This window comes from Ornithorhynchus anatinus, chromosome 2, assembly GCF_004115215.2.
Source record: "Ornithorhynchus anatinus isolate Pmale09 chromosome 2, mOrnAna1.pri.v4, whole genome shotgun sequence".
NCBI lineage: Eukaryota > Metazoa > Chordata > Mammalia > Monotremata > Ornithorhynchidae > Ornithorhynchus > Ornithorhynchus anatinus.
The window spans coordinates 70,277,822-70,293,730 of NC_041729.1; the positions used below are offsets into that span (position 1 = coordinate 70,277,822).

Here is a 15,909-nt window from a genome sequence, read left to right on the forward strand (position 1 = left end):
CTCTATTGCTTCTAAACCCATTTAAAATGTTTATTCTCCTCCCACTGTGATGCTCTATAACCTCAATGATAGCTTCAGTAATTAATTGTACTGATTAGAATACTATTTAATCAAAGCAATCAATGGCATTTATTGAACAGTTACTCCGTGCAGAGCACTGTACTAAGTGCTTGGGAGAGTACAACACAATAGAGTTGGTAGATATAATAATAATAATAAAAATAATAATAATAATAATAATAATAATAATAATGTTGGTATTTGTTAAGCACTTACTATGTGCAGAGCACTGTTCTAAGCGCTGGGATAGATACAGGGTAATCAGGTTTTCCCACGTGAGGCTCACAGTTAATCCCCATTTTACAGATGAGGTAACTGAGGCACAGAGAAGTTAAGTGACTTGCCCACAGTCACACAGCTGACAAGTAGCAGAGCCGGGAGTCAAACTTAAGACCTCTGACTCCGAAGCCCAAGCTCTTTCCACTGAGCCACGCTGCTTCCTGTCAGGAGATATGATCCCTGCCTTCAAGGAGCTTACTCGATCAGGCAGTTCTATGGGCTTTCATAACCTGGCTGTACATTTACATTCTTTCTTATAAAACTACCTCCTTCTTGAGGGAAGAGGGGAATTACAGTTCCAATTTAATAGACTAGTCTCATGGGACAGCAAAATATAAAATCATTCAAAAGCATGAATCCCATATTTCTGGGAAACTGTCACCTGTACCTGGGCAGCAGTACTACAGTGGTGCCCAAAATGAAAAATTATAATGATTTTTTTTTTTACAATAAACAAGACATTAATTAGCCAAATCCAAATTTGCGGGATTTACAACTCAACGCTTCCCAAAATATGTCATCCTAGTCTGTCAAAGATTTTTACCTAATACAAAAATATGTAATATGAAGTTTGAGAGACAAGGGATGTAGAACACAGGGTAAGGAGATCTGGGTAATGGGAAAGTGGCTTGAGGAATATCTTAGAAAGGAAGATAGTGGCAGTGGCTCTGACTAATTACCCAATCCTCCGCTCAACTTGCAACTTACTTTCTGGGCAAACTCTTAGCACAAATACCACTTGGTCATATAAGCTGCTTGTCTGCAGAGAGAATGTCTACCAACTCCACTGTATTGTACTCTTCCCCAAATGCTTAGTGTAGCACTCTGCACACAGCGCTCAATAAATACCATTGACTGATAACTGTACACATCACTATAACTAAAAGATCTTTCTTCTGGGGAAAAAAAATGGTGTGCAAATGGACTGCAGGACTCTTAATAGGTTAGTGGTACCTATTAAGTGTTTATTGTGTGCAAAACATTGTACAAAGCACTTGGGAAAGTAAAACACAACAGGGTCAGCTGACATGACTTCTGCCCACCAAGGAGCACAGAGCCTAGAGCTGGAGACAGGCATTAAAAGAAATTACAGCTAAGGGAATGGCAGAGTTTAATGGTACGAACCAAAGTGCCTTGCAGTTGGGGGGTACGGTGAATATCAAAAAAGAGGTATAGACCTAAGTCCACAGGCAAAGCAGAAAGGAGAGTGAATAGGGAAAGTGAGGAGTTAGGAAGACTTCCCGGAGGAGATATGATTTGAATACGGCTTTGAAGAAAGAGTGTGGTGGTCGGTCGGATATGTAGGGAAAGGGAGAACCAAGCTAGAAGAAAGGACATAATAATAATAATGATAATGTTGGCATTTGTTAAGCGCTTACTATGTGCAGAGCACTGTTCTAAGCGCTGGGGTGGATACAGGGTAATCAGGTTTTCCCACGTGAGGCTCACAGTTAATCCCCATTTTACAGATGAGGTAACTGAGGCACAGAGAAGTGACATGACTTGCCCACAGTCACACTGCTGACAAGAGGCCCAGCCAGGATTCGAACCCATGACCTCTAACTCCCAAGCCTGTGCTCCTTCCACTGAGCCACGCTGCTTCTCCATGGGCCAGGGGTAGGTGGCAAGGCAGACAGGATCAAGGTACATTGAAAGGGATGGTGTAAGACGAATGATCAAAGCGGGATGGGTTGTGGTAGGAAAGTAGCAAGGTAAAATCAGAGGGCACGAGCTGTTTGAGTGACTTAAAGCCAATGGTAAGGATTTTCTGTTTGATGCAGAGGTGAAAGGGCAACACTGGAAGTTTCTGAGGAGTGGGGAGGTACGGTCTGAACTCTTTTTGGAAAACTATGCAGGCAGCCGACTTTAGTATTAATTGGAGACTACTTTCTATGCACTGTGAAGGTTTACTCACTAGTGATCTGCCAAAACTAAAATAGCATCTTTGCACCAGATTGAAATGAAATTTAACCCAAAGAAAAACCCACCAACACCACATGTGTGCAAGTATGGCACCACATGCGTGCAAGTATGCATGCACACACACGCACACACACACGCACAAAACTGAGGGGAAGACATGCCATCCTGAACCTCATCCCATGAGCTTTCTGCTGAATGCATTAACTAGAAGCCTGCTCACAAAGCATTTTCAAAAATGGGCCCGAGGACAAAACTTGTGTCTATAAAAGAAAGTAGATGGAAATTGTTGGAGATAAAACAGAGCTTTAGGTTCTGGCATTTCTCCAGCTTTGTTCATTTTGATCCCTAATATTTTAAAAGGGGATTGAGGGAGGGGAGAAAATGAACATATTCCCTGAGGTGACTGTCAGAACGATTATTTCACTTAATGTATCTAAAGAATATCTCCCTTCTACCACCCTCTCCCAACCTACATTCTACCAGATTCTCCCCTCAAACCAAACTGAATCCAAGCTTTAATTCTTCTGCTCTGAAGCAGAAGAATGAAACGAGTCAAGAAAAATATGAAACGCATTTTAAACAGAACTGTGCAAAGTTACTCCCCACCCCCTTCTAAAATAAAAAAAGTGAAATGTCTCCTCATGGAAAAGGCATCCATTCTGAACGCCCAATAAGGAGGGCTCTTATAGTGCTCTCAGTGAATCCTGAATCGCTTTAATAATAATAATAATGGTGTTTGTTAAGCGCTTACTATGTGCCAAGTATTGTTCTAAGCACTGGGGTAGATACAAGGAAATCAGGCTGTCCTATATGGAGCTCCCAGTCCTAATCCCCAATTTTCAGATGAGGTAACTGAGGCAGAAAAGTTATGTGGCTTGCCCAAGGTCACAGAGTGGACAAGGGGCAGAGCCGGGAATACAACTCGTCCTCTGACTCCCAAATCTGCTGCTTCAATCACATAAGAATGAAAGACCTTTTAACGGTATTTGTTAAACAGTTATTATATGTCAGGCTTTGTACTAAACGCTGGAGTAGATACAAGATAATCAGGTTGGACACATTCCCTGGCCCATAGGGAGTTCAGGGTCTTAATCCCCAATTTACAGATGAGGTAACTGAGACACAGAAATTAAGGGACTTGCCGAAGGCCACGCAACAGATAAGTGGTGGAGATGAGATTAGGACCCTGGTCCTCTGACTCCCACTCCCACTCTCTTCCACTTGGCCATGTTGTTTTTCCTGATTTCATGAAAACAACATTTCCCCTAAACTGTAAGACAGGCATGGAGTAGAGTCAAGTGTACAGTTCAATGACTGACTTGGAAGCAAATCCTCAGAGACATTTTGGCTACAGGATCCCCGTGGTAGTGGCTCATTTATCAACAAATTTCCTCATTACTTTTCTAAACAAAAAATACAGATTTCAGAGAGTTTCCCATTTTAAGACAAAAATGCATACAATGCCACAATGGTAAAAGAATAGAAGAGCATTCTTTGCCACCACTGTCAGTGATGTAACTGTATACACCCGTGGCTCTGTTTCACAACATTACTAACACATATTGAATGCAGCAAAGTTTGTTCAAGCTTCCATGAAACATCATTCCATGTTAGCAAGTTTAGATACAATCCCAACCATGCCTAGGTGCTTTAAAGAAGACCAAGTGGTTTTACCCCCAAGGAATAAACTTATGTCTGAGCAGACAGATTTATAAAAACCATTAGGTTGTTTATTTAACATGAACTAACTGAAGAAGTTCCACCTCTTTTGGCAAATTAGTAAATCCAATTTTGTCAATTAACCATGTCATAAGTTGGTGAGACCTATTAACAATAGTAATAATAATAACTGTGGTATTTGTTAAATGCTTACTACCTGCCAAGCACTGTACTAAGCGCTAGGGTGGATAGAAACAAATCATGTTGGACACAGTCCCTGTCTCACATGGGGCTCTCTGTCTCAATCCCTATTTTACAGACCAGGGAACAGAGGCACAGAGAAGTAAAGTGACTTGCCGAAGGTCACACAGCAGACACATGGCTGAGCCAGCATTAGAATCCATGACCTTCCAATTCCCAGGCATGTTCTCTCTCCGCCATGCTGCTTCTCATGTTCACTACTTGCCATTTCCATACAGTACATGTACAGGGCAGATATCCCACTTGCAGCTGCTTTCACAGTAACATCAGTGAGAGCCGGATTCACCTTTACTACCAGTTTAGACCTGTACTCATGTAGCAGTATGGATTTTCATGTTACACTCCCTATTGAAAGTTCAGGAAGCAACAACATGACATTGTTCTGGAAATTCATCTTTTCCTTCCTTTTATTCTGAGCTTTAAGATATACTACAAATGATCAAGAAGGAAAAATCTGACCTGTTGGTCATTTGCTAAAGAGGATTCAGCATTTGGTTTGTGCTGTGTTGTGAGAAAAACCCAAAGCCCTTGTGAAAGAACACCATGATCATCATCAAACTAACCAATGCACAGAGAAGGTCTACAGCCTCCAACACTAGTTCCTGGTGTCCAATTCGTGTGATGCCCAGTTCTTCGAGATCCTGATGGGAAATCTGCAACAACTGTTCGCCGTTTATCTTCTCCCGTTCAAATTTCTGGACATATTGCTGCAGGCAATCATCCAAACCTGACAAAGACAGAATACAGAAATCATTAGGATCACTTTGTTCCATTTTAGTATAAAATGACCTGCATACTCAATCATCACCCTGAAGCGATACTGGAACCCCAGACTGGGGGCAGTATGTAGTTTTTTTTATTTTTTTTATTTTTTTTTTTTATTACTCTAGAAGGATGACCTCTCAGCATTCATTCTCTAGAATGGAAGTTTATTTTGGGCAGGAAACATGCCTGCTATTTCTGTTATATTATACTCTCCTAAACACACAGTAAGCACTCAATAAATACTTTGACTGATTGACTGATTCAAAAAAGTCCAAGTCATTCAGCTTAAGTTTCTGGTACTTTTTTCTAAAATGATAACTGTAAGATTGTTAAGAGCTTACTAGGTGCCAAGCACTGTACTAAGCATCAGGCTGGGTGGATGTAAGATTATCTGATCAAATAATTTGGTCAGTCCCTGCCATTCAATGGGCTCAAAGTCTGTTGTTGGAGTCCAACTCATTTCAGTGGTTCTCTGAATCTACTTCTGTTGGGCATAAGGCAAAACCTAGTTTTATGTTGAACATGAGAGAAAGATTATTTAAAGTGTTTGTTTGACTAGAATGATTCTCCATCTGTGTGACCTCTCCTCCTTCAGTGAACCCAGAGTTCAACAGAACATTCCAAATTCATGTACCAAAGGAATCCTAGAGATGAATAAAGGGCTATAAGGAAAAAATGAGCAGTGCTAGAAGGCTTTGATATGGCCAACGTACCAATGTGAGCACAGCCAGTCAGGACTGTGGTCATCCATAATGACAAGAACCAGTGTCAGTGAGGACAGTCGTCCCATCACCTCTCCGAGCATCCTTTGTCCCCTGTTGGGGATTGAATATGGACCAGATGGGCAACAGAGATAATCCAGTTTAGCATTTACACTATAAATAATCATATTCCTCAAACCCAATTGTTCTGGTGTATCTATCTGGATCCTTGGCCTAAACTCTAGATTTATCCGGGATACATTCCCTTAACTAGAGAGTTTGACTCACCAGAAGGCCACAGCAGAGAGAAAAGCCAAGTGAATAAGGGGAAGCAGTGTAGCCTAGCAGAAAGAGCATGAGCGGGGGAGTCAGGGGACGTAGGTTGTAATCCTGGCTTTTCCATTTTCCAGTGCCTTAGTTGTCTCGTCCATAACACACGATTAAATCCCCCTCCCATCTGTGAGTCTCATGTGGGACAGGGACTGTGTCCAGCCTGAACACTGTATTCTACCCCAGCACTTATTACAGGGCCTGACACATAGTAAACCCTTAATGAAACACCGTTATTAAGAAGCTTTCCTGTCTTGAGCCAAGTTGAAAGTGATGAGGGAGAAATAAAAAAATGCTTTGTGGAGAGGAGAGAGTGGAAGAGATATGGATTGCCCGCCTCTTGTTACTCCTTCCTTGACAACAGGAAATCAGCCCCAAATAACCCAGCCAATCCCTTTCCCTCTGGGTTTCTCCAGTCTACCCAACTGTTCCATGAAGTGCATTAAAATTAGCCATGGTTCTTTTGCAGCCAGCTCAAGGGTCTAATAGAAGCAACGTGGCTCAGTGGAAAGAGCACGGGCTTTGGAGTCAGAGGTCGGTTTCACCTCTACAATATCGCCAAGATCCGCCCTTTCCTCTCCACCCAAACGGCTACCTTACTGCTACAGGCTCTTGTTATATCCCGGCTAGACTACTGTGTCAGCCTTCTCTCTGACCTCCCTTCCTCCTCTCTTGCCCTGCTCCAGTCTATTCTTCACTCCGCTGCCCGGCTCATCTTCCTGCAGAAACCATCTGGGCATGTCACTCCCCTTCTTAAACAACTCCAGTGGTTGCCTATCAACCTGCATTCCAAACAAAAACTCCTCACTCTGGGCTTCAAGGCTCTACATCACCTTACCCCTTCCTACCTCTCCTCCCTTCTCTCTTTCTACCACCCACCCTGCACGCTCCGCTTCTCTGCCGCCCACCTCCTCACCGTCCCTCGGTCTCACCTATCCCGCCGTCGACCCCTGGGCCACGTCCTCCCGCGGTCCTGGAACGCCCTCTCTCCTCACCTCCGACAAACTGATTCTCTTTCCCTCTTCAAAACCCTACTTAAAACTCACCTCCTCCAAGAGGCCTTCCCAGACTGAGCTCCTCTTCTCCCTCTACTCCCTCTGCCACCCCCCCTTTACCTCTCCGCAGCTAAACCCTCTTTTTCCCCTTTTCCCTCTGCTCCTCCACCTCTCCCTTCCCATCCCCACAGCACTGTACTCGTCCGCTCAACTGTAGATATTTCCATTACCCTATTTATTTTGTTAATGAATTGTACATCGCCTTGATTCTATTTAGTTGCCATTGTTTTTATGAGATGTTCTTCCCCTTGACTCTATTTATTGCCATTGTTCTTGTCTGTCCGTCTCCCCCGATTAGACTGTAAGCCTGTCAAACGGCAGGGACTGTCTCTATCTGTTGCCGACTTGTTCATTCCAAGCGCTTAGGACAGTGCTCTGCACATAGTAAGCGCTCAATAAATACTATTGAACGAATGAAGGTCATGGGTTCAAATTCTGGCTCGGCCATTTGTCAGCTGTGTGACTTTGGGCAAGTCACCTAACTTCTCGGTGCCTCAGTTACCTCATCTGTAAAATGGGGATTAAGACTGTGAGCCCCACGTGGGACAACCTGATTCCTTTGTGTCTACCCCAGCGTTTAGAACAGTGCTTGGCACATAGTAAGTGCTTAACAAATACCAGCATTATTAATACCACTAGGGTTTTTCCTTGGAATGTGTTTGATATCTAGCTGCTCCATGGCTTCAGAAGTCAAATGCCACAGGATCCCTAGGTTGTGCTGGACCATGATATGCTAACATCGGCATTCTCAACAACTTTTTCTTATTTTTTCTAAGGAACGAGTGTTGGGTATTTTCCGTGTCATAACTGGATTCGCTGCTAATGTAATAGCCAATTACTCCATTTTCCAGAGTGGCTAAAGAAAACTGGAATTAAAAATGTTCAAAGCATAAACCACATTACTTTTCAGCCTTTAATGGAGAGAGGAGAGAATTATTAATTCAAGTAAATCTGACTACTAAGCTATTTAATAACTTGCTTTTTTTAGGGGGTCACATAAGCATTCCCTGAAGTTTGTTTCCTATAAACATTTAGGTCCTTCACTTTAGAATTCAATGCCAGGTTAGTCTGATACTTATGAACCAATCAATTGCATTTTTGAGTGCTTACTTTGTATAGAGCACCATGCTAAGCACACGAAATAGATTCTTATAAAGTTCAAATGCTAAGGTATTCAGGAAGAAGCTACCAATGAGGGCACAGGGTGACATTGTCTCTGTTGTAGCAGATTTTCATCATCAGCAGTGATATTTATTTACTTTATGGAATTTGTTAAGCCCTTACTATGTGTCATGCACTGTTCTAAGCACTGGGGTAGATACAAGTCAATCAGATCACACTGCCCCTGTCCCACATGAGACTTACAGTCTAAGTAGGAAGGAGAGCAAGTACTAAATTCCCATTTTACAGCTGAGGGACATGAGGCACATAGTGAAGTGACTTGCCGAAGGTGATGCAGCAGGCAAGTAGCAGGGGTAGGAATAGAACCCAGGCCCTCTGACTCCCATGCCTGTGCTCTTTTCACTAAGCCTTGCTGCTTCATAAGTGGAATTAGTCAGTGCAATTAACATCGAAATCTTAGGCAACTGGAGATGGAACCAGCAGCCAAAATCTCACCTGTATTGGGAAGCTAAGTGACCCTCACAAATTGACCCATCCCAATGCAAACTCCCTCCTACAGGTGGCCCACCTATAGAGTTTAGGACAGTAACGTCATCCACTTAGTCCAGCTTTAGAAATAAACTAGGAATGGCACCGAGTCACCAAAACACCCCCTCTAGACACTTTCTGACAAATTTCATGACTCATGGGATCATCAGCAGTTTCCCGTCTAGAAAGACAGGTCCACACAATCTTTCCGTGACTCACCAAAAAAAATAAAAAGCCATCTTGTGTAGGTATGTAAATTACCACCAACGCAGAGAGTCACTCGATGATATTTTCCCAAGCAGGGAACTAAAGTTAACGGTAGGGTTTGCTAACTCTTCAAGATAGCCATCGGTAGATGGTTCCAGCTGGTTTCAGTGTCCCAAGATTAAAGGAAGTCATTTCCATGCTAAGTGAAACTCTAGCTAAGTGAGATAAAGGGAAGGGAGGAATGGAAAGGAGAGGAGACGAAAAAAAAAAAGCAACTGGGTCATGGCCTTCAATAATTTGAGCTAAAGGACAAGCAAGGGAACCAATTTCCATTTCTCACACCATTCAAGCAGTAGGAAAAGTACTTATTTCCAGAAAATTTAGAATAGTATGGAATTTGCTGCCATACAGCAGAGTTTTTCTGATTGCCTTTATACAGGCCTAAATCAGATAATTAACTAGGGCACAGCAAGCACACTGATCACCCATTACTGAGAGGCAAGCAAATAGCCCCCCCTCTGCTTCAGTTTTCTAGTGTGTTAAACCCGTTAGCACAAACCACCCTACACTAAATAGCCAAGCTTCTCATCCTATCAGATGCCTGAAGCTCTTCTCCAGCAGTTCCTACAGCACACCCAGGGCACTGCAAATAGCATTTCCCATCTCACAAGTCACTGTCCAAACCTTATCTATTTTCCTACCACTCAAGGGAAAACGTTTTTCCACTCTTTCCATTTTTTTTTTAAACCACGGGTGCCAGTTGCTGGACCTCTGAGGATTCTTGGTCAGCGGCCACAGTCACCAGGGTGTGTTATAGATTCCCTTTAGAGTGTCAACTAATAATGCTCAGACTTCTGTCCCTTTGAACTTAATTCGACCCAAGCACACATTTCCCTCCTTTACAATTCTCTTCGACACAGATATCTACATTCTGAGTTCTCTGGGTGTCTCAACCACATTTGCCATTCACATAAAGCTTTTGAAATAAGCTCGCTATGGGCAGAGAATGTGTCCACCAACTCTTTTATATCATATTGTACTCTGTACTCTCCAAAGGGCTTAGTACAGTGTTCTGCACACAGTAATCACTCAATAAATACAACTGATTAAAAATAACAGTGCATTCTTCTTTGAAAGCTTTCCCAAGTTGGCCAACATTAACACTATTTGAGGCATAAAGGCTTCTCTGCTAATAAAAGTCTACCCGGGGAGGGTGAAAATTTCCAGTCTCCAGAACACTCCAACAGAAAAGGGGATAGGAGACAGTTAATGGGAGGAGGAGATAGGGTTTGCAGGGCGGAGTGAAAAGTTCAAACCTCCTGATAACCTTAAGGTGTTTTCATGGTCATTTCCTCACTGATATTTATAGCCCACAGCAACGGTGCACAGAGAGAAATAGAGACACATACAGAGAGACAGAGACAGAGAGACAGACAGTGTGTGTGCGCCTGCATCATTTCACTTCTGCCCAAATCTGCCTCCCTTATCTTCCCAAACTCAGCGGCTCTGAAGGGCAAGAGAAGAGACTGATATAATATTTGAAATTATTGTGACATTTACTAAGGACTTACTATATGTTAAGGCATTAGGCTTTTAACACTGCGGTCAAAAGGTAATCATAATAATAATGTTGGTATTTGTTAAGTGCTTACTGTGTGCCAAGCACTGTTATAAGCACTGGGGTAATAATAATAATAATAATGTTGGTATTTGTTACCCGCTTACTATGTGCCGAGCACTGTTCTAAGCGCTGGGGTAGACATAGGGGAATCAGGTTGTCCCACGTGGGGCTCACAGTCTTAATCCCTATTTTACAGATGAGGGAACTGAGGCACAGAGAGGTTAAGTGACTTGCCCACAGTCACACAGCTGACAAGTGGCAGAGCTGGGATTCGAACTCATGAGCCCTGACTCCAAAGCCCATAGCAGGTAATCATGTTGTCCCAAGTAGGGTTCACAGTCTTCATCCCCATTTTACAGATGAGGAAACTGAGGCACAGATAAGTTAAATGACTTGCCAAAGGTCACACAGCTGACAAGCGGTGGAGTCGGGATTAGAACCCACGACCTCTGACTCCCAAGCCCATGCTCTTTCCACCGAGCCACGCTGCTCTGCATTGACATAGACCCTGTCCCATATGGGGCTCATAATTTAAGCAGGAAAGAATGCTCTACTACCCACCTATCTCACAGGATTGTTGTATGGGCTAAAATGAACTCCTCTACACTGGAAGCTCCTTGTGGGCAGAGAATTTATCTACCAACTCCTGATATACTGTAATCTCCCAAGCGCTTGGTACAGTGCTCTGCACTCAGTAAATGCTTACTAAATACCACTGACTGGCTGAATTATAGCATTTCCCCTAACCCTAATCAATTTTAATGTCTGGGTTCCCTGGCAGCCTGTAAGCTCCCTCTGGGTAGGGATCATGTCTATCAACTCTGTTGCATTATACTCTCCCAAATCCTTATGGTACAGACCAGAATCTCAGCAAGCAAAACAATGGGAAAAAAAACATTTCCTTCCATGTGAAGGATTCTAAATATTTCAGGAGGAAGCTGCTCTTCTTCTAAAATGGGACGCTATCCCAGAGATTCAAATGCTTTCCATCTTTACATGAGGAGCCAACCACCTTGGTATCCAACAATTTCTAATGTCTTCAGGAAACCCAAGGTTCCACGGGAAACTAAGATATTTCTAAATAAAAAAAAAAGACTGCATAAATGCTACCAAGTTGTGATGGCATGTTGTTACTATTATTATTGTGATGGCAGAACACATAAACCAGACTGTCACTTTCTCAACTGCTCTAAGAGCTGATGTGTTTTGATGTTTCAACATCACAATAGCAAGTAAAACCAGTTGGGTTATTCAGAAAGATTGCTATAGAAAGGACAGTGAAAAGTGGTCTTTTAAAAGAATAAAAATCAAAAGCCCCACCCACCCCAACAGGTTAAAGCTTATCACAACAGTTTATCACAACGGTTAGAATTTATCAAGATGATACATATGGGAGCTCTTCCTCAGATAAAGAGGAGATAAAATAAACCAAAACACACTAACTGCCAAGTTTCCCTTCACATCCCACCTCACAGAAACATTTAGTAATTTCCTACTAGTCTCAATGGTGTACTTGTAGAGAAGCAGCAAAAGATAAGGTGTATAAGGGCGCATTACCTTAAGGAATGATAAATAGGTTTTGTACTTCAGGCCATCAAAGACCAGACGATGCTTTTTCTTAATCTGCAGTGGAGATCGATCCAGGTCAAGTAGATTGCCTAGCACACAGTAAGCACTTAAACCACATAATTTTTAGTAGTAGTAGTACAGTGCCCTGCACAAAAGAAGTGCTCAATAAATACTACTGATGGACTGATCTGTATCTGTCTAGAATTACCACATCTTGCGCCAAACCATTCACCACCCCAGAGATTTTTAAACCCAACAGCCATTTAAGGATTAGGGTTTTCCCTTGTGAACACCTATTTAGAGACTTGACTGTGGGGGAATGGGACTGTGTCCGACTGGTATCTTCCCCAGCATTTAGTAGGGTGTTTGCCTGTAGTAAGAGCTTAAGAAGTAGCACCTCATCTTAACTGCTGTAGCGGAACCCTAGGGGCTAAAGAGTAAACAATTGGAATTTCAGACTAACACGCATTTTTCTGTTTCCCAATTTCTTAAACACTCAGTGGTCCTTCCAAAGAAAGGATTAGAGGGAAAGCAAATATTCATTCATTCATTCATTCAATAGTATTTATTGAGTGCTTACTATGTGCAGAGCACTGTACTAAGCGCTTGGAATGAACAAGTCGGCAACAGATAGAGACAGTCCCTGCCGTTTGACGGGCTTACAGTCTAATCGGGGGAGACAGACAGACAAGAACAATGGCAATAAATAGAGTCAAGGGGAAGAACATCTCGTAAAAACAATGGCAACTAAATAGAATCAAGGCGATGTACATTTCATTAACAAAATAAATAGGGTAATAAATATATACAGTTGAGCGGACGAGTACAGTGTTGAGGGGATGGGAAGGGAGAGGGGGAGGAGCAGAGGGAAAGGGGGGAAAAGGCCTGGGAAGGCCTCTTGGAGGAGGTGAGTTTTAAGTAGGGTTTTGAAGAGGGGAAGAGAATCAGTTTGGCGGAGGTGAGGAGGGAGGGCATTCCAGGACCGCGGGAGGACGTGGCCCAGGGGTCGACGGAGGGATAGGCGAGACCGAGGGACGGCGAGGAGGTGGGCGGCAGAGGAGCGAGCGTGCGGGGTGGCCGGTAGAAAGAGAGAAGGGAGGAGAGGTAGGAAGGGGCATGGTGACGTAGAGCCTTGAAGCCTAGAGTGAGGAGTTTTGTTTGGAGCGGAGGTCGATAGGCAACCACTGGAGTTGTTTAAGAAGGGGAGTGACATGCCCAGATTGTTTCTGCAAGAAGATGAGCCGGGCAGTGGAGTGAAGAATAGACTGGAGCGGGGCGAGAGAGGAGGAAGGGATGTCAGAGAGAAGGCTGACACAGTAGTCTAGCCGGGATACAACGAGAGCCCGTAGCAGTAAGGTAGCCGTTTGGGTGGAGAGGAAAGGGCGGATCTTGGCGATATTGTAAAGGTGAAACCGGCAGGTCTCGGTAACGGATAGGATGTGTGGGGTGAACGAGAGAGACGAGTCAAGGATGACACCGAGATTGCGGGCCTGAGAGATGGGAAAGATGGTCGTGCCATCCACGGTGATAAAGAAGTCTGGGAGAGGACCAGGTTTGGGAGGGAAGATGAGGAGCTCAGTCTTGCTCATGTTGAGTTTTAGGTGGCGGGCCGACATCCAGGTGGAGACGTCCCGGAGGCAGGAGGAGATGCGAGCCTGAAGGGAGGGGGAGAGGACAGGGGCGGAGATGTAGATCTGCGTGTCATCTGCGAATATGCCCATACACGTAACTCAGCTCTGTAGCTATCCTTCCATTGCAGCAGAGCTAATTTAGGAGATGTTTAGAATTCAGATGGCACCGTTTAAGTAAAGTACATTTCTGAAAGAGATAACAGCCTGTTTACTTGGGACAATACTCACTTAACCAGAAATCTCCTTGGCTACTTCTAGGCCATTGGTCAACATTTCTCCTTGGTCCATACCATGGACAAATATCACCCCAATTAAATAGGAAGGGTTAATTTCATGGATCTGGTCTCAGAAAAATGCACAAACAATGTAACCCTGGATAAAACCAATGGATCATTCTCCCTGGTTTTGTTTCCAACTGGGGCAACACGATGTCTGGTGGACAATACTGCATCAACCTCAAAGATAAAAAAGTACATTTCAACAAATCCCAGTCTTCCACTTTAATGAGCCCTTATACACCTCTAATCCATGGATGCCTCCAGATAAATTAGAGAAAATGACAACCTTAGTTTGGCTGCAATAAGTGATGGGAGAGAAAGCATTTTGTTCCTGTAGTGGGTTAGTTTGATGACGAACCCAGTGGCAAAGGACTTATTAAAACCAGGTTACACAGAAATCCAGAAATGCTTCTATTAGATCAGTTCCTTAATACTCATCCCACCTCCAAACCCACAGCATTTCTGTACATATCCCTATACTCTACCACTTGCTTTCTGGGTGGGTGACCTTGAGCAAGTCACAACTTCTTTGTGCCTCAGTTTCCTCAACTGTAAAATGGGGATTCAATACTTGTCTCTTTCCTACTTAGATGTGTGAGCCTCAAGTGGAACAAGGACTGTGTCCAACCTGAATAACCTGTATCTACTCCAATGCTCAGAACAGTGTTTGACACATAATAAGCTCTGAATACCGTCATTATTATTATCATCATCATCTGTCTCCCCACATTAGAGGGTAAGAATCATGTTTACCAAGTCTAATGTAATACACTTTCCTGAATGCTTAGTGCAATGCTCCATACACAGTAAGGGCTCAATAAATACCACTGATTGACTGATGGGTGAACCAACCTCCATGGGGCAGATCCTGCTGGTTACCACATAATAAGTTCTTGGATACTAAGTGAAAAGTACTGTACTTGAAGTCAAATGTTAGAAAGTAGCAGATGTTTTGGTACATCTTTGGCAGGATAATTTAGGAAGGCTAAAATAACCAGAGCACTCTGCCGCTCAAGGATTCTGGTAACCAAGCCAACACCAGGAATGAGGACAGTCCTGTTTAAGGTTTCTGAACTTTTAAGTAATGAAATCCAGCTGAAGTTCCAACCAGGAAATTTGGCTCCTAAAGTTGGAACTAGCTAGCTTTTTTTCTTGGCATCGCCTGCACAACTTCAAACCACTTTAAAAGAAAAGCAGCAGCATCATCCTCCCACAACCCTGAACTGGAATATCCAGCCCACTTGGGGTAAAGGAACTGAAGGAGATGGGTCCAAAATGCACAGATTCACACACAAAACTATTACCAACACTTATTCCTTGCAGGATGTACTTATGCATCTACAAAATAATTTGGTTTCTTTTATAACTGAGCCCAACAGTACACAAGAGTAGACAATATGACCCAGAGGGATAAAGCACAGGACAGAGTCTGGAGGTTCTGTATATGTCCCAGCTCCACAACTGGCTTATAGAGAGACCTTGGTCAAGTCCATCAATATAGCATTTGAGCTCCTATGTGCAGATCACCGTACTCAGTGTATTATTATTATTAATAATAATGGCATTTGTTAAGTATTTACTGTGTGTCAAGCACTGTTCTAAGGGATGAGGTAGATACAGGTTGGATACAATCCTTATCTGAAATGGGGCTCACAGTCTTAATCCCCATTTTACAGATGAGGTAGCTGAGGCCCAGAGAAGTTACGTGACTTGTCCAAGGTCACACAGCAGACAAGTGGCACAGCCTGAATTAGAAATCAGATCCTTCTTACTCCCAGGCCCTACTCTATCCCCTAAGCCAGTCAATCCCTGGCCAACAAATAGTTTACAATCCAGCAAGGGAGACAGACACTCAATAAATTACATATAGGGGAAGTTAAAATAGATCAATCAATGGTAATTATTGAGCTCTTATGTACA

The 15,909-nt window shown here is 43.2% G+C and overlaps 1 protein-coding gene across 1 annotated transcript in view; it reads right to left on the reverse strand.

Annotated features, from left to right (window-relative positions):
• The window catches only part of CNKSR3 (CNKSR family member 3), a 100,667-nt gene that overhangs the window by 38,498 nt on the left and 46,260 nt on the right, over nt 1-15,909 (reverse strand). Inside the window, 1 exon segment of the mRNA XM_029053607.2 lies at nt 4,746-4,909. Coding sequence (XP_028909440.1) covers nt 4,746-4,909 — 164 coding nt within the window.